This window comes from Conger conger, chromosome 9 (assembly GCF_963514075.1).
Source record: "Conger conger chromosome 9, fConCon1.1, whole genome shotgun sequence".
NCBI classification, from domain to species: Eukaryota; Metazoa; Chordata; class Actinopteri; order Anguilliformes; family Congridae; genus Conger; species Conger conger.
This window is the reverse complement of record NC_083768.1, coordinates 819,880-839,931: the sequence shown is the minus strand read 5'-3', so window position 1 is coordinate 839,931 and position 20,052 is coordinate 819,880. Positions and strand designations below refer to the sequence as shown.

The 20,052-nt window shown below is 42.1% G+C and overlaps 1 protein-coding gene across 1 annotated transcript; it reads right to left on the bottom strand.

The window, feature by feature from the left end:
• Positions 1-717: 717 nt before the first annotated feature.
• LOC133136604 (CMP-N-acetylneuraminate-beta-galactosamide-alpha-2,3-sialyltransferase 1-like) lies at positions 718-18,094 on the bottom strand. Its single transcript, XM_061254240.1, has 9 exons — positions 17,942-18,094; positions 14,095-14,173; positions 12,945-12,996; positions 7,573-7,711; positions 6,483-6,673; positions 4,024-4,203; positions 3,600-3,645; positions 3,318-3,437; positions 718-2,069 (listed from the first exon to the last, which is right to left on the bottom strand). Exons 1-9 carry the CDS (start codon positions 18,092-18,094, stop codon positions 1,899-1,901), a joined length of 1,131 nt encoding a protein of 376 aa, XP_061110224.1. The 3' UTR covers positions 718-1,898.
• Positions 18,095-20,052: the final 1,958 nt, after the last annotated feature.

The window sequence follows — 20,052 nt, the reverse complement described above, 5'->3', positions numbered from 1 at the left end:
CCTGTGTAATTAGGCTGAGTCTAAACCCTCAGAGCAGAATACCTGTGTGAGATTAGGCTGAGTCTAAACCCTCAGAGCAGAATACCTGTGTGAGATTAGGCTGAGTCTAAACCCTCAGAATATCTGTGTGTGATTAGGCTGAGACTAAACCCTCAGAATACCTGTGTAATTAGGCTGAGTCTAAACCCTCAGAGCAGAATACCTGTGTGAGATTAGGCTGAGTCTAAACCCTCAGAATATCTGTGTGTGATTAGGCTGAGTCTAAACCCTCAGAGCAGAATACCTGTATGAGATTAGGCTGAGTCTAAACCCTCAGAATATCTGTGTGTGATTAGGCTGAGTCTAAACCCTCAGAGCAGAATACCCTCAGAGGCCCCGATAATAATCGGGGCCTCTCTGTGTGGAGTTTGCATGTTCTCCCCTTGTTTGCGTGGGTTTCCTCCGGGTACTCCGGTTTCCTCCCACAGTCCAAAGACATGCAGGTTAGGCTGATTGGAGAGTCGAAATTTCCCATGGGTATGAATGTGTGAGTGAATGGTGTGTGTGCGCCCTGCGATGGACTGGCAACCTGTCCAGGGTGTATTCCTGCCTTTTGCCCAATGTATGCTGGGATAGGCTCCAGCCCCCCTGCGACCCTGTTCAGGATAAGCGGGTTAAGATAATGGATGGATGGATGGAAAAAATAATAATTTAATTCATAAATGCAAGATTAAGTTGAAAAGGCACAAAACCCCCATCCCCAAAACCCAAACCTTACACATTAGGAATTTCATTGATAAGGCACTTCACATACAGAGACATAGCCCTCACAGATATTCACCATGTGTACACCAGTCATACAGGCAAAGTTATATATCCGTTTAAAACTAAAAATGTCCCAAGTTATTGATAGAACTTCATGATTTAATTTACTTGATTAAATTATTCCCTCAAAACAAAGCATATTAAAGATGAGCTGAAGTCAAAATGTACTTTTTCCCCAATTTAGTCAAACAAAGTAACGCGTTAAAGTATTCCAAAAAAATGTATCTAGTTTTACTCATGTAAATGTCATATCTAGTTTTACTTGTGTACGTCATATCTAGTTTAACTTGTGTACATGTCATATCTAGTTTTACTTGTTTATGTCATATCTAGTTTAACTTGTGTATGTCATATCTAGTTTTACTCGTGTACATGTCATATCTAGTTTTACTTGTGTACATCATATCTAGTTTAACTTGTGTACATGTCATATCTAGTTTAACTTGTGTATGTCATATCTAGTTTAACTTGTGTACATCATATCTAGTTTAACTTGTGTACATGTCATATCTAGTTTAACTTGTGTATGTCATATCTAGTTTAACTTGTGTACATGTCATATCTAGTTTAACTTGTGTACGTCATATCTAGTTTAACTTGTGTACATCATATCTAGTTTAACTTGTGTACATGTCATATCTAGTTTAACTTGTGTATGTCATATTGCGGAAGCCAGTGCTGCTAAGGGGGCGACATGGCTCAGGCAGTAAGAGCAGTCGTCTCATTGGCTCAGGCAGTAAGAGCAGTCGTCTCATTGGCTCAGGCAGTAAGAGCAGTCGTCTCATTGGCTCAGGCAGTAAGAGCAGTCGGCTGGCAGCCGGAGGGTTGCCAGTTCGATCCCCCACCCAGGCTGTGTCGAAGTGTCCCTGAGCAAGACACTTAACTCCCAAATGCTCTTGACGAGCTGGTCGGTGCCTTGCATGGCAGCCAATCGCCGTTGGTGTGTGTGTGTGTATGAATGGGTGGATGAGAAGCATCAATTGTACAGCGCTTTGGAAAAAGGCGCTATATAAATGCCAACCATTTACCATGCTCTAACTTCAGCCTTTAAGGCCGTTCGGCAGTCCTGTTCATTTCACAGCCAATGGTTACCCTCATCTCCCTTCAAACAACTTCATTTTATTTTTACAGGCCAGCAGCTTCATGGTGATGGACTCATAGTCTCCAGCATGCCCTCCGGTTGGCTTTGACTGGAGAAATTTCCTTGTCTCCCAGTAATGCTGCCAGGTTCTGTCCTTGGATGCTCCAAATCCAAAAACATTCACCTGAGACCAAGAGGAAGCAGATGGGCAGTTGATGTTGAACTGAGTAGATTTTGTGAGGCCCAGGTTACAAACAGCTGTGGAGGCATTCACTATGAGGCTGAGGTTATAGAGGCATTCACTATGAGGCTGAGGTTATAGAGACATTCACTACGAGGCTGAGGTTATGTAGGCATTCAGTACAAGGCTGAGGTTATAGAGGCATTCACTATGAGGCTGAGGTTATGCAGGCATTCAGTACGAGGCTGAGGTTATAGAGGCATTCACTACGAGGCTGAGGTTATGTAGGCATTCACTATGAGGCTGAGGTTACAGGCAGCTGTGGAGGCATTCAGTAGGAGGCTGAGGTTATAGAGGCATTCAGTATGAGGCTGAGGTTATAGAGGCATTCACTATGAGGCTGAGGTTATAGAGGCATTCCCTATGAGGCTGAGGTTATAGAGGCATTCACTATGAGGCTGAGGTTATAGAGGCATTCACTATGAGGCTGAGGTTATAGAGGCATTCCCTATGAGGCTGAGGTTATAGAGGCATTCACTATGAGGCTGAGGTTATAGAGGCATTCACTATGAGGCTGAGGTTATAGAGGCATTCACTATGAGGCTGAGGTTATAGAGGCATTCACTACGAGGCTGAGGTTATGTAGGCATTCAGTACGAGGCTGAGGTTATAGAGGCATTCACTACGAGGCTGAGGTTATGTAGGCATTCACTATGAGGCTGAGGTTATAGAGGCATTCACTATGAGGCTGAGGTTATAGAGGCATTCACTGTGAGGCTGAGGTTATAGAGGCATTCACTATGAGGCTGAGGTTATAGAGGCATTCACTACGAGGCCGTCTATATCCAGACCAAGGCTGGGGATTAGCGAGGTCATTGTTTTTCGGTCCAGTAAGGATTACTTCTGATTTGTCACAGTTAAGTTTGGGATTAAATCCCAAAGGACAGTATTAAATCAGAAGCACCATGGAAACACTACATCTGTGGTCCTAACAAGACATTAAGAAGACTTATAAGTGATTCAGGAATGGTCAATGAAATTTGATGTTGCAAAAATTCTACCAGTGGATCATCAGGCTTAAAGTAAAAAAAGGTATCAGGGCATTTCACCAACACTTGATAGCAGTATACGCCAGCTCAAACGTACACTGCATCTGACACTGCACTTTGCTTTTGCTTTTTTTCTTGGGTAAATTGGATAAAGCCAGTTTGTTAATGATATAGTTTGTTAAAATGTGTAATATGTGCTTACCTCATCACATACGTGGATGGCGAACATCAAGGTTAAGAAGCCGGTGGAGGGATATTTCCCATGGCGTTCAAGCCACACATCATAGACGTACTTTAAGAACGTGGGGTTGTATATTAACACCTGTGTTGAATGAAATCATAAAAGTCACAGAATGAGCACATGAGACATACTACATGTTGTATTTGTATATTCACACACTTGTACGTACACACACACACACACACACACACACACACACAAAAGAATCTTGTGTGAACAAAGTACGACACAAGACTCTTTCACCTTATTCTTGTCTGCATTAATCTTGGCCATCACACGCATACGGGTGCTGTTGAAAACAGAGAGATGTCAATAGCCTGCTGGGTGGCACTTAGTCCAATGACGATCCACAAGATCACAGAGTCCACTAGTACCCCAGGGCAGGACACTTGGAGCATCCATGGCAGCACTGAACCAAGAGCTGATAAAGGAGCCCTTTTTCCCTTTCTTTGTGCATAACTGTCTGTCTAGCTCATTTTGCCCCTCACCCTAACATTAAATGCAAAGCGTAATGATGAAAACTGTTGCTTCTTTTTCATCCGAAAACAAAGTGAGTGAGCACCACAGCAGCTTCTGACGAGGGCTCTTGTTTCTCAAAGCTGCATTCAGCTTCTTAGATCAATGTTCAAACACAAATGCATTCCCAATGTAGCCCATGGCCACCTACCGTTTCACAGTGCCTGTGGTCAGAGCACTAGAGATCCACTCCAGATCCAAAGTCTTGAATGGTATCAGCAGCAGACTTGTGTCCTTTTGCAGGTTTGTGGCACTTTCTGGGTACATGACACGATGGGTGGTTCTGTTCCCTACATCCTTTTCATAGCCCAAAATGGGAGCTTTGTTCATTCTGCAGAGACAATATGTATCGCTTTTAGAGAACTGGCTGCTATGCAAACTAGTCTTGACATTGATTTTAGACAATGCAATCATGATAGCTGCATTTTTGTGGCCCAAGTTTACCATACAACCAAGAAACATCATTATGGTTTCTGTAACGTGATGTGAGAAATATGTTTCAACACTATTGGCACAGAAAATACACTAACTGGTATTCAATTAACATTTCTATTGACTTAATAAATGCAAGCTTTGTAATTCAGGAGTTCAGGGTGGAAGAACACATGGTAGGACAAGCTGCCTCAGCTTTTAATAGTTAATCAGGGTTAATCATATTTTATTTCTAGAAACAAAAAACTGTGACATAATAAAAGCACAAAATTGCAGTGCCAGATTGTTAAAGACGATTAAAGCCGAGAACAGCAGTTTAGATGTTTATCAGCCTCTTATTTGCAAAGCAGGGCAATAAAACTCCAGCCTCCCTCTCACCATGCTCATGGTTTACAACCCTCACCTCCCCACGGAGTCAGACAATAAAAGGCAACTTTTATTACATTTCTGGTCAACATATTTCCGGTTTAGTAGAAATACAAGTTTGTTTTGCTAATTGTTCGATACAGACATGTATGGAACCAAATATCCCACCTGGTGATGACGCTATGGCTGTTTTCTGACTCATTTTGAAGTTTATTTCATAATCCGTTCAGCCATTTTCTAGGAAATTATATATTAACCCAGCGCTATTTCTTATTGTTGCAGACATGCATTGCAAGGTCATTTCAGTACCAAACTAATGTAAAACATAGTAAGCTTCTTGTACAGGGCCTCCTACCCTTTCCAACAAGGTATAATGTGTCATATTCAGGTTATGGACAGTTTAGGAATATTGCTGAGTTTGCATAGCTGCAATGAATATACAGACATGAATAATTAAAGGATTTGGACTTGCTATAGATTAACCTGTATTGTACTGGCGAACAGGGCTAGCATGGCTCTGGCTAACCTAATTTTGAAATAAATGTGATGTCCATTTAAAATGTGATGCAGGTTCGTTTGAAAGCATTAGGGTGAGTCATCCTTTTTGGGGGGCGTTTTGGACACTTCGGGCATGCTTTAAAAAAACATACTCACATACAATATTTTCTTTACATTTTTAATAAAAAACCAGTTTTAAAAGAAAAATAAGCTTTTCTGATCATTCAAGTGTCTGGAGAAAAAGATATGTACATATATTTGGAGAGATTAGGGGACACTTGATGACACCTGGGTGCAGTTGTGGAATTTGAATGCCTGTCGATATTGTTACAAAATGTTGTACACCAAGTTAAAACCAAGTTTGTCCACAAATATAAAGTAGGTCTGGGTTGGTCCTTGACTTAGAAATTGAGGTATTCAGTGCTGAACTATAAAACATTAATAATAGTAATGAAAATTTTGTATTTCATGTATCTTTTGTGTACACTGTATGTGCACGCTCTGACTTAAATTTGTTACGACCCAAATTAAAATGTTACAGGCCTCTTCTTTCTAACCTTTGAATTTAAGTGTTAATAGTCAATAGTTTCAGATATTAATTAATTATATTGGACAAAAATAGGTGGAGGGCAAAGTGAAAAGGCGTCAATAATATGATTACAGTGCTGTTCTGTTTTTTGAACTATCCAAAAAACAATGCTGGGGCCTTCACTCCTGAAGAGCCGCAGGGTGTGCTGGCTTTTGTTATTACTTAGCATTCAACTGATCAATTAAACCACTTAATTTGTTTAAAACAGTTCAAATGTGGTTCAAATCTGGAGTATCCCAGTACCAACTGTGGCTGGTAGCTCCACAGGGCAAAATGCATGTTGTGTTTACATTTCCCAGGAATAGGAGGTTTCAATCCATTAGGGCACTGATCTCAAACTTGAGAACAGGCCATTCAGACCAGCAATGCTGACCTTATCCTACCACTAAAGTGTACCTACTGCTTAGTTTGCCTAACAGCTAAATGGTATCTAGCGCCGTATCAAGCCTGGTCTTGAAAACCCCCAGTATTTCTGCCTCCACTACATATCCACTTTTGGATTCTGTTTAAATCTTCCTGGACTAAAAAAGATTTCAAACTGTTAGCTAAACCTTCTAGTTTTGTATCATCTGCAAATTTAACTGACGTACTTTAAATGTCCCTGTCAAGGTCATTTATATGAATGAGGAAGAACAGTGGTCCCAGCACCGATCCTTGTGGGACTCCACTTCCCACAATACCTCAGCCTGACCTGTTTTTAGGTCAGGTCAGGCTGAATCTGTCACCTTATGACGAAGTCATTGGAGTCAATGAGGGCTCCGTAATCAGATCCCTTGAGGTTCCCAGAATTCCCGACTACAGCGCAAGTCCTGCAGCGATTGGGCCCTGAGTCGTTGTAATGTCCCTCCCCAGGGACGACCTGGAATAGTTTCTGCACCACAGCACTGTAGTTGGCATTTTTCTTAGTCTGTAGCCTCTGGGGACACAATAAAGATACACAAGAGTGACTCTCAGCTGCTCGAGAGGCACTCAGCAAGAGCAACGGTAGCTATGGGAGCAGAATAAAGCCTTTCTTAGGTAGATGGCAGGTTATGCTGTATTTACATGGTTTTACTCCGATTACATTCGTCAAGAGACCAAAACCAAAACACACACACCCACACATACACAGTTCAGTCAGAAGACTTCTGAAGAAACGATTACAATGCAAATGCAGTAACAGCATGTAATATAAGCAACAGCAGCATTGAAGCAACAGCATGCCAAAAAGAGCAATGCAGCAGAAAGAGCCAGGCAGAGCTATGGTTTTAGCATGCAGAATGAGCCAGGCAGAGCTATGGCTTTAGCATGCAGAATGAGCCAGGCAGCGCTATGGCTTTAGCATGCCAAATGAGCCAGGCAGAGCTTTGGCTTTAGCCTGCAGAATGAGGCAGGCAGTGCTATGGCTTTAGCATGCAGAATGAGGCAGGCAGTGCTATTGCTTTAGCATGGTAAATGAGGCAGGCAGAGTTTTGGCTTTAGCGTGCCAAATGAGCCAGGCAGCGCTATGGCTTTAGCATGCAGAATGAGCCAGGCAGCGCTACGGCTTTAGCATGCAGAATGAGCCAGGCAGCGCTATGGCTTTAGCATGCAGAATGAGGCAGCAGCGCTATGGCTTTAGCATGCAGAATGAGCCAGGCAGCGCTATGGCTTTAGCATGCAGAATGAGCCAGGCAGTGCTATGGCTTTAGCATGCAGAATGAGCAAGGCAGTGCTATGGCTTTAGCGTGCAGAATGAGCCAGGCAGTGCTATGGCTTTAGCGTGCAGAATGAGCCAGCAGGTCAGCTTTTGGATGATTTCCAGCATCATAGGTACTTTTTTGTGTGCGTGCTTACCTGCCACCATTTAAAGGTGTCGTCAGACAGCATGGCGTTCTTCTGTGACAAGAGCGGCGATATGGACGTGTTAAAGCGCTTCCTGAACCAGGGGTCTTCATCCTCAACAGAGATGCACTGGCGGCAGGCACACAGTGCCCTGGAAACGGGTTTGTCGGACCACCGAGAGACAAGTTGTGATAAGTATGATGACGTATTGCTGGAGCTAAATAAAACTATGGTAGTAGCACAGAAGCAGAACAGCACAATCAAAAGCTTCCTTCTCGGATTCTTGAGGTCCACCATTTTGTAAATGATATGTGTTTACAGACTGGAAAGTTGCAAAAAGGAGGGAGAGCTTCCTCAATGGAGGGTTTGACTTCAGACGAGGGTTTGAAAGGATTGTATCAGAAACAAAGTGCATGACCTATTCAGGCAGGGAATGTTATCCTTTCAGAACAGTTCTCAGATGCACTCAAAAGCTAGATGCATGCAGTTTACACTTTGGGGGTTTTCTGCATGGTAAACTGCAAGTACGAGAGGTACTGACAGTCGTAGATTAGTAAGTAACTGACGTCTGAATAGGAGGGAAAATGTGACGGTTTGAAGTGCAAGCTTGTGCTTCCTGTTAGAGGGAGGGGTCCTGCTTTCTTCTTTTTGACTGAATGAGGTGGTAAAGAGATGGTGAAGCTGCTCTCTGCTGGAAATCACCCACCTAGAAAGAAAACACAGGAGGACTGATTACACTCAACATATCTATGGTACATATCAGTAATGGGCCTGGAGCATTTCCCAACAGAGGGGATTGCTCTCCGTAGAATCCATTGGAACACATAAACAACTTAAATATTACCAGATTATTCAAAAAACTAAAATCCAACCTGAGACTGCTACACTTAAGGAAAATCTAATGTTTCTGCTTAAAAATCTGTCAAATGAACATGTACATGTAAGCTATTGTAAGTATTCACTGTTCTGCATGTAAATGAGAGGCTTAGCACAATAGACACATAGACAGCAAGGTTTATTTTGAGGGGACATAGTGCATTGAAGGTGAGTATAACAGTAGTAATTCTCGATAAGTTTGGTTAATGTACTATCAATATTAATTTGTTCTGTATAAATTTATATCAATACATGTAGTCTGGTGCAACCAGGCACACACAAATAAAAAAATTAATGTACTGTATAATACTGTGATCATATCGCGTACAGTTTATGCATATTACAAAACCAAATGTAGATACTTTGTATCTTATATTATTTGGTGTACCCAAATATTACTTTGTCATAAAAGATGCCTTGGGTCCATACAATGCCCATACTACTTCTGATAAACTACCTACAAGGAGATAAAATAATAGGTAGATATTGCACATGATTATAGTTACATATTGCACATGGTTATAGTTAGATATTACACGTGATTATAGGTAGATATTGCACATGATTATAGCTACATATTGATTATAAGTTGATATTACACGTGATTATAGGTAGATATTGATTATAAGTTGATATTACACGTGATTATAGGTAGATATTGCTCATGATTATAGTTACATATTGCACATGATTATAGGTAGATATTACACGTGATTATAGGTAGATATTGATTATAAGTTGATATTACACGTGATTATAGGTAGATACTGCACATGATTATAGCTACATATTGATTATAAGTTGATATTACACATGATTATAGTTACATATTGCACATGATTATAGGTAGATATTACACGTGATTATAGGTAGATATTACACATGATTATAGCTACATATTGATTATAAGTTGATATTACACGTGATTATAGGTAGATACTGCACATGAGCCGCGGTGGCGTAACAGGCTAAGACGCAGCAGACTTGCGGTTGCAGTTTGCTGCAGTTGCACACCGGGGTTCGATTCTCGGTCCTGCCAAAAGCCAAGTTTGACCGGCTCACGTGGGGCAGCAATAATTGGCTCGCTGCTCCAGAGGGAGGGACTTGGCAGGGTTATTAGATCGCCGCACAATAAGCACCTCGGGCGCCTCGGAATCACGGCAACGGGCACGAGACGAGACGGCTTGAAGGCGTGTCGCTCTCATTCGGGCCGCCCAGGGATGGGGTACGGGCGGTACATCTAATACGACTACCTCCAATTGAATCAGACGAGGTACAATTGGCTACCAAATTGGGAGAAAAAGGGAAAAATCTGGAAAAATTTTAATAAAAAATAAAAAAAAGATATTGCACATGATTATAGGTTGGTATTGCAGTGACTATAGGGAGATATTGCACATGATAATGAGTTGATATTGCACGTGATTGCACTCTTTAGGTTCAATCTCCCACACCAGGCAGGTTAGAGGTTCCTCATTTTATGAGAGTTCTACAGTCCCCTCCAAAAATATTTGAATAGCAATTTCTTTGTTTTTGCTATACACTGAAGACAATTGAGTTTGAGGTCAAAAGATGTAGATGAGATGACAGATCTGAATTTCAGCCTTTATTTCCTGGTATTTTTGTCTAGATTTGTTAAACAACTAAGAACATCACCTTTTATATCAGACCACCCATTTGTGTTAGAAATGATAAACCAACATCAAGACCAGAGAGCTGTCTTTGGGAGAAAAGCAAGCCATTTTGAAGCTTAGAAAAGAGGGGAAATCCATTGCACAAGCATTGAGGATAGCTTGTACAACAACTTGGAATGACCTGAAAAAGAAAGAAACCACTGGTGTACTGAGTGTTGGTGCGTTTTGCTTGTTGTTGCGCTTTTATTGAAAACATCAGCTAATCAGAGAAAATAGTGAATTACACCCACCAGTAATGGTGCTTCTGGCAAATCGACCCTGATTGAAAAGATATTAAAATAATGTAAATAAAACATGACATGCCAAAGAAGGCGTATTGCTAGGTGGCGTAGCCACAAACCATATCACAAACCATGTATAAAAATTATATATACAGTTGGATAATTTAGTTTGTAAGTTTTTAATGATATTAATGATGTTAGAGTGACATTTATTTACACACACTCAAATTTCAGCCATGTTATATTATTTTTCATTCATGAACTTAATTACCATACACGTGAAGATAATTTGGGACAGCCTGAAAATAAAAAGATTTAAAGAAGGAAAAAATTATATTCAAAATGTTTTACTTTATTTTGTTGCAGTAATATCTTATACTTGATAATCAGTATCATGCATGACATTTGAATCATCTTAACAAATAAGGCCCAAATGCTACACTGTGTCCCGGTACCCTGTCTCCTGGCTACTTCCTGGGTGACCATCGCCACGCCCACTTCAATGAGTGAGTCACAGAATAAATGTCATGTGACCATGAGCAATTTATATACACGGTATTTGAGGTGAAAATGCTGAATGACAATGATTAGCTAGTCAAGGCGAAAAACTCAAAATACTTAATGCGTCCCAAATTCTGAATCTGAATTCACCCTAATGTAGTGAATAGTAAACCAAGAAATAAACGTAATTTGTGATGAACGAGTAGGCTACATTCAGTCTATCGACTAAAAGCGGTAATAGCATTCTTCTAAACCAGTGTTTTTTGTATAGAAAGGTGTAGGGTGTGTTGTAGATATTTACTCCATAAAAATATGTTCTTTTACATATTAGACACATAAAATAAGCCACGGCCATGCTTAAAAATTTTATTTATTTTTTTTAAAAGAAGAAAAATGACAAATTGAACGCCATATCTGGGTTAAGGGAGCTGCATCTTCACTGGGCATTGTAAGATGGAAATGAGGGTTTTTAAGAACAGGCTGTATAGACCTATGTTTGTTAATGGATTTGCGGCAAGATCCTGCAGTGCATAGCCTTATACGCGATTACGCGGATATATTGCAAAATACGACGTCTGCTGTCCAAATTCATTTGTATATGGGGGAAAAGTTTCTTTTTTTCGGTCATTTGTTTCAAAAAGTTAAACTTTCTTATATTCTAGATTCATTACACATAAAGTGAAATATTTCAAGCCTTTTTTTGTTTTAATCTTGACGATTACGTCTTACAGCTCCAGTATCTGAAAATATTACAATATTACATGAGACCAGTCAAAAAAAAGATTTATAATACAGAAATGTCGATCTTCTGAAAAGTATGTTCATTTATGCTCTCAATACATGGTCGGGCAATCATGGGGAAAACTGCTGACGTGACAGTTGCCCAGTAGACACTCATTGACACCCTCCACAAGGAGGGTAAGCCATAGAAGGTCGTTGCTGAAAGGGCTGGCTGTTCGCAGAGTGTTGTATCAACGCATATTCATGGAAAGTTGACTGGAAGTTGCTTGAAGTCCAGTGTGTCCAAGTTTCCACAGTCAGTGATGATTTGGGGTGCCATGTCATCTGCTGGTGTTGGTCCACTGTGTTTTATCAAGTCCAGAGTCAACACAGCAGATTACCAGGAGATTTTAGAGCACTTCATGCTTCCGTCTGCTGACAAGCTTTATGGAGATGCTGATTTCCTTTTCCAGCAGGACTTGGCATCTGCCCACAGTGCCAAATCTACTAGTAACTGGTTTGCTGACCATGGTATTACTGTGCTTGATTGACCTGAACCACATAGATAATCATCGAGATTCAAAATAATAAATAATTGAAATATTTCACTTTATGTGTAATGAATCTAGAATATGTGAAAGTTTCAATTAAATAACAGAAAAAAGTAACTTTTCCACGGTATTCTAATTTTTTTTAGATAAACCTGTGTAGCGTATTAAATTGATATTCACAAAGTAGGGATTAGTAATAAGTGAATAGTGAGCCATTTCAGATACAGCCAATGGGTGCGTCCCATTATTCTGAAAATGCATACTTCACTCCACTTTGTCCCAAACGTTACGGTGCCCTGAGATGGAAGGGCTACGTATAAACACCGCTATAATTTCTACATGGGAACCCAAAGTGTATACAAAATACCCTTTAATAAAATCTGAAAATTTGCACTTTAATCACATGTTAATTGTGTGATTGCAAATCTAAAATTGTAGCAAATCAGAGGCAAAGAAATACATTCCGAGCCTTGAGAGATATAACCCATCATATTACATTACATTACAAGGCATTTAGCAGACGCTCTTATCCAGAGCGACGTACAACGAAGTGCAAATCAAACACAAGTATGAGTGCTAAGAGGACCTGAGAGCCCAGTACAGTTCCGAGTCTTAGTGTGTTTACAGATACAATCGGAACCCTTGAAGAATAACCCGATGTACAAGGAGGGGTTTGGAGAGACGCTATTAAACGACTAATCCTGTTATATCGGCCTCCTCCTCGTTCTCCTTATATAAAATAGTGTCAGAAGTAAAACTAAAAAAGAAATACTACAACAAAGTTAATCAAACCAGCGCCACCATTCATGTGACTAACTTACCTTGATGTCCGCTGCGGGAAAGGTGAAGTTACATTTCCATCGCCGATGAGGACTGAAAAAACAAAAGCATTTATGCACCTACACTACAGGTGCGTCCCAATAGACGGAAATTGTATAGGCATACAGCACTCCTTTGCGCCACATTATTTCGCAGAAGTGGAGGAGTGGCCCTGGGGGAGTGGAGTAAAGGATGGTGGAGTGAAAGATTGTGGGACGCAGTCTAGCACTGAATGGGGGCGAGTCGCGCACATTAAACTATGAGAAGTTAACGAGCACACCTGCGGACGATGGCGTATGACAGGTGAACACAGCGATGCAGCTTACGCCGGCCGGCAAACGCAAATGATCGGCCGAAATGGATAAGCCGTTTATAAACGGTATAGAATTGCGTCAGGACTTGATAAGAAAAGGCGGGCCATATCAAGTTTGCGTTGGGAGGCGAAGCTGACGAAATTCTGTCAGGAAAAGGAAGGTGATTTTTTGAAAGGGCACGGTTCAACATGCGTGATGCTCACCACAGACAGTGGATAATATTAGCGGCACAGAGTCAGATGAATATGCATTTCTGGGTGACGTGTCAGCGCAAGGCAAAAGTGTATGGGCCCAAAAGGTAGAAATTAATGGGGAATATATTGAATTTAGTGGTCCATCCCCAGTGAGTCCACAGCAGCATGGAGCCCTGCGCCCTCCTTTTAAAGTCCTGTACGGTCCAGGGGATACTGTCCTTAATGTTCAGGGATGTTTCACAGCTCAACTGTAGATTTCACAGCTCAAACACAGAGCGTCAGAGCAGGACATGCATGTGGTGTCAGGTCTTTCAAAGCCACTTCTGGGTTCACCATGCCACTGAGTCGCTGCAGCTAATTCAGCGCACTCACGTTGTGCCGGCTGCAGGGGAGGAGTTTGTGAAGGGCCATCCAACTGTGTTCAAGGGCTGGGGAAGATTGGAGAACTAGACATGATTTCACACTGTGTTCAAGGGCTGGGGAAGATTGGAGAACCAGACACGACTTCACACACTCTCTAACTGCAGCCAGGAGAGAGTCTGGCTGACGACAGAATGCACATGGGTCAGTACTGCGGCAGGTACAGACGCCTCGGCCTTATCGGGTCAGAACGCATGGCGGGCTGATGGAGGAACCACATTCACCTGTGGGCAACACTGGAGCCAGAGCCCTCAGACATGCTGCGGCACCAAGCTCCTCAGACACACCAGGGGGCTGAGAATCCTGCAGGAGGGCACACCTCCCTGACCCGGAGAGGAGAGTCACTAAACCACCCCTTAAACTGCACTGCAGAGGAGAGTCACTAAACCACCCCTTAAACTGCACTGCAAAGGAGAATCACTAAACCACCCCTTAAACTGGACTGCAGAGGAGAGTCACTAAACCACCCCTTCTCTGCACTGCAAAGGAGAGTCACTAAACCACCCCTTAAACTGCACTGCAGAGGAGAGTCACTAAACCACCCCTTCTCTGCACTGCAAAGGAGAATCACTAAACCACCCCTTAAACTGGACTGCAAAGGAGAGTCACTAAACCACCCCTTCTCTGCACTGCAAAGGAGAATCACTAAACCAGCCCTTAAACTGGACTGCAGAGGAGAATCACTGAACCACCCCTTAAACTGGACTGCAGAGGAGAGTCACTAAACCACCCCTTAAACGGGACTGCAGAGGAGAGTCACTGAACCACCCCTTAAACTGGACTGCAAAGGAGAGTCACTGAACCACCCCTTAAACTGGACTGCAGAGGAGCCGTCACTGAACCACCCCTTAAACTGGACTGCAAAGGAGTCACTAAACCACCCCTTAAACTGAACTGCAGAGGAGGCGTCACTAAACCACCCCCTGAACTGGACTCCAAAGGAGAGAGACCAGAGAGGCCATAATCATATGCTGGGGCTTGTTTTCCTACCAACTGTGTTACTGTAAAAAAAGGAGAAAGGAATGTTACAAAAGGTTGTGTAGTTCTTCTTTGCTTAACAGGGGAGATGTCCTGGGATGGGTTAATTCCAGGAGCTGTGAGAGATGACTTTTGAGCAGGGTGTACGAGGAGGGGGTTGTAGAGATGCTATTAAACAGCAAGTCCTGTTATATCGACCTCCTCATCATTCTCCTTACTGTATATTGTATTGTACCAGACATCTAGATTCAGGACAGTTTTGTGAAGTGTGTTTGGTCAATCCAATGTGGTGCACTCGGGTGAACCCTTTTGATTTATGATGATTCCATTACATTACATAAAATTATTGGCATTTGGCAGACGCTCTTATCCAGAGCGACGTACAGTTGATTAGACTAAGCAGGAGACAATCTGGAGCAATGCAGGGTTAAGGGCCTTGCTCAACGGCCCAATGGCTGTGCGGATCTAACTGTGGCTAGACCGGGATTAGAACCACTGACCTTGCATGTCCCAGTCATTTACCTTAACCACTCCGCTACAGGCCACCCTGATGACATCATGGAAATGTTCTTGTGTCAGGTCCATTGTTTCATGAGCAGTTTATTGTGTGTGATGATAATGTGGAAATGTTCCTGCATGAGATCCATTGTTTCATTAGCAGTTTGGTGTTTGTTTTGCACTCCAAATCAAAGAAAACACAATCCGCCTACAATGTCAACACTACCAAACAGGACATCCTCAATTGACTTCCTGAAGTGTGCCAGCCTTCAGAACAAGGAACCGAAATGACAGATGTCCAAATCAATGTCTTTATTAACTTTGGGGCAGGTTAAGCAGGCGTAGGTCGACCGCAGGAAAACAAGTATATAGAAGACTAGACAGTTTGTAAACTATAATCCAGGCAGGGGTTCGGTTTCTAGTTCTGTCTGTTAGTTTATTCGTTTTTTTCTTGTAATTTATCATTTTTCATTATCATATCTGGTTTTCTGTTATCACCATTACTGTTCATTGCATTTCGTCTCCGCCGATGTTTTCGAGCCGTAGTCACTCCCCTGTCTGCGTGTCCCCCTCAATATTTAGAAGAGGTGAATTTGTCCCCCCAAAACATAATGAATGATAACCTCCTCCCCAGTACAGGTATAAATAACAGCACAGAGGGTCTAAACGCTTAGATATCTTTCTTGCCTATTTTACAATTATTTCATACACCCGCAGTTGCGATATGTCTACCGTTGCGGAAGCACGATAGTGTCATGAATCAAGTGTAAATAGCTATCACGCTTGTTTTACCTTCAGTGTTTCTGAATGAGAGTATATGCGGATGAAACGCTAACGTTATCTAGTTTATAACTTGTGCCTGAAGTTATCTGAGGTGCGTTCAGCAAACAGGCGAACGTTTGCAAACAATTAAAGTTTTTTCCGTTAGCATTCTGTTCGCTGTGTTTGCAAACGGTCTGAAAGATATGCGGCGAACAATGAGGAAGCTGGACTGAGGTAAATGTGAAGATAAATTGATGCAGAAGAGGAGTAAATTGGTTCATAAAAATTCACCAGAATGCAGGAAATTAAGTGAGAGATGCTCAAAATTTCCTGGGGGAGAACACCCAATGTTGAAATGAAACCTATGCCCTTGAGTACTAATATACTATATTAACACACTTACTGTCTGTCTAACTAATAAACTAACAGTCACTTATTTCGGGTATTTAGATTTATACACTTACTATAACTTACAAACAATTATCTCCCATTTCTAGTCTGCTCTGTAACTCCGCCTCTCTGTTCTATCACTATGTAATGTCCACGTCCTAATCCGGAGCCGAATGTCTTTCATGTGGGTTCGTTTCCTCTTTGTTATTATATCAGTACCCTATTATGTTCTCCGCATGTTGTCCATTTGTTTAGCCCAACTCACTCCCGTGCCCCGCCTAGTTTGGTCTGGTCTTGGTATTTAAACACCTGTCTCTGCATTGTTCTTTGTCTGAACGTTGATCAATATCGGGTTGCCAATTCATAGTAAGCCTGTATATTTGAGATTCAAGAACGACACGAGTTTGCCTTATCCTTCTGTTTTTTTTTTTTGCTTGTTTGATTATTTGATTATTCGTTTTGGCCCTTTTTGTACTCCAGCTTGTGACTCTCAGATTATAGGCCCCTGCTTTGTTTTTTGACCATTATTTTGAATCTCGATTCTGGCATTGTTTGAACTCTGTTTACCTGGCTTGATTCTGGGATTGTTTGAACTCTGTTTACCTGGCTTGATCCTGGACTGATTAAAGAACAACATTTTTGCATACTCCCTGGTCTGTGTCTGGGTCCTCTGAACGGTACCTCACACATAAAATTAAAGAAAACCAAAACGTAGTCGTGGTCACAGGCAGAAGGTCGATAACAGTAAGGCAGTCCAAACAGGCAGATAAACAGAAACAAAATCTGGGATGTGAGATATAGCTCAAGTCTGGAGACATGGAACACTGGATGGAGTCAGGCCCTATGCCTGGAAGGTGGGGGGTGTGATGGGAGACGGAGTCAGGCATTGAGAAGGTGGGGGGTGTGATGGGAGATGGAGTCAGGCATTGAGAAGGTGGGGGGTGTGATGGGAGATGGAGTCAGGCATTGAGAAGGTGGGGGGTGTGATGGGAGATGGAGTCAGGCATTGAGAAGGTGGGGGGTGTGATGGGAGATGGAGTCAGGCATTGAGAAGGTGGGGGGTGTGATGGGAGACGGAGTCAGGCATTGAGAAGGTGGGGGGTGTGATGGGAGATGGAGTCAGGCATTGAGAAGGTGGGGGGTGTGATGGGAGATGGAGTCAGGCATTGAGAAGGTGGGGGGTGTGATGGGAGATGGAGTCAGGCATTGAGAAGGTGGGGGGTGTGATGGGAGATGGAGTCAGGCATTGAGAAGGTGGGGGGTGTGATGGGAGATGGAGTCAGGCATTGAGAAGGTGGGGGGTGTGATGGGAGATGGAGTCAGGCATTGAGAAGGTGGGGGGTGTGATGGGAGATGGAGTCAGGCATTGAGAAGGTGGGGGGTGTGATGGGAGATGGAGTCAGGACATGGGGGCCCCGAGGAGCAATGATGTGCATCCTCCACCCAGGGGAGCGAGGCCTCCCAGGAGGGCAGGGATTTCTCCACCAGGCAGCGCAGTGTCTTTGCCGACTCCTGGCTCGTCCGCTCAGTCTGGCCGGCGGTCTGGGGGTGAAAGCTAGACAGCAGCTGGGTCTTGGCCCCCAGAGCGGACAGCATGACCTCTAAAAGCGACTGGAGAACTGAGGGCCACGGCCCCTGGTCACCTCCAGGGGCAGGCCGTGCAGACGGAAGGCGTGGAGGAACAGGAGCTCCGCTGTCTCTTTCCAGGAGGGTAGTTTGGGGAGAGCAAACGAAGTGAACAAACTTCAAAAACTGGTCCACCATGATGAGGACCACGGACGCCTTGGTTTTGCCACAATGGCTTTTTATGTTTTTTTATGTTTTGGTCGAAGCTTTCTCTGTCAGAGAAACTTTTCTGGGCCTGAAAAACTCAAATTAGCGTTTCCCTAAAACTTTTTCCCTCCGTCTTGCGACCACAAACTTGCCAACTATTAATGGATGGGGAAATAATTCAGTACATCTTGTTTCAAAATGCATGAAATAAAGGTATATTTTAATGACAATCAAAATGGCAGAGATGCAGGTTGCTTAGCTTTGCAGTGGCATAGCTTTGTCAGATAGGCAAATGAGGGATTGTAACAGACATTTAAACCAGGAGTGCCCAAATTTTTGCACCCCACTGTAAAAATACTTGGAAATAAAAACTGAAATTCGGATACGAATCTCATGTACAGCTTCTGACCTCAAACCCAATTGTCTTCAGTGTATAATTGGGCTTGCTGTTCCAATCATTTTGGAGGGGACTGCATAAACACAACAAAACCAATGGTCACCATTTAAAATAAATTGTTACATTTGTGGTGTTAAATATGTCAAATATGTCAAATATGTCACGGTAGAGAATACTGGCTGTTGACAGTACGGCATGAAGCATTAAAAAGTTGTGGGGTTAGGGTCTGTGAATGTGGATTAAGCTTTCAGTCTAGAAACCCCACCCCTCATCTCCATCCTTGAGAACAATTATTTTCTTGCAGTTGTACTTGTACTCCCAAATGTTAACTCAAATTTTCTTGCAGAATATGAATATCATACTTTCTCTGTCACTCTCTCTTGCTCTCTCTCTATCTATTGGACTCTATCTATCTCTCCGACACACACTCAAAAAGAATACCCCTTGCTAGGTCATCACAACTGCTCTCCTTCATAATATTATGCCCACAGAGACAAACACAGCTTTTTATGAACTAGCCAGCTAAATTGCTTGTCATCACGCATGCACGCCATGACGTCACTTTCACGCTGACGTCTTTTTTTTAAGGTGCTGCTGCGCCGATGTTATTAATCTTGCAGAATGTGAAGTTGATTCATTTTGTAATGATGCTGATGAAACAATATCTGTATTTTGGGAAGGTATATATTGCCATGTTTTCTGGAATGATACAAAGAAACTTACAGATGGTACAATCGATTGTTTTTTTAAATTTGTGCTACTGTGTTTTCAAAAAATGAGAAGGTAAACATAAACCGTAAAATGTTTGTTATCAACCTTCTCTTAATTTGAGCAAAATCTCATATCCATTCCAGCGAATATGCTAATCAGAAACCACATTTTGTAGTATTTCAGGCCTTATTAAATCACACTTGCTTTATATAATGTGATGTAAAGCATAGCCCCAGTTCTAAAGCCATTGAGACTGCGTGTAATGGCTATTTTCTAGCCATCCATTAAATTACATTAATCAACCTGTAATATGCTTATATCCTGTGATATTATATATATCTTTGTTGAGTTCAATAAAAAAGTGTTTTTATTTACAGATATTATTTTCTCAGAATCTTGCAATATATTTGGAGGCCCCACAAACTAAAACTGTCTACTCTTTACTTTATTGCTCAGGCAGGAAGCGTAATTGTTCAACACATGAACACGTTTTAGTTTACGGTAACATAATTCCCAAAATTAACGAGACACTCACATATACAATTATGTGCTACAGCACTTAGCCAATTTACAGTAAAAAGTTTGTTCGCCAACCCGGACGGAACAATATTCTCAGTGTTGTATAGCGCATTATCAATGTTTCTGCATGTTCACACTTCAGATTACATTCTTT

Bases quoted from the DNA above. Each gene is read 5' to 3' on its own strand.
- LOC133136604 (XM_061254240.1), bottom strand. From the start codon at position 18,094: ATGCTGTCCGCTCTGGGGGCCAAGACCCAGCTGCTGTCTAGCTTTCAC. The intron at 14,174-17,941 runs GTGGAGGATGCA...GCCCTCCTGCAG, and splicing joins GGGAGGCCTCGCTCCCCTGG to GATTCTCAGCCCCCTGGTGT. The intron at 4,204-6,482 runs GTGACAGATTCA...TTGTCTCTGCAG, and splicing joins TCCAATGACTTCGTCATAAG to AATGAACAAAGCTCCCATTT.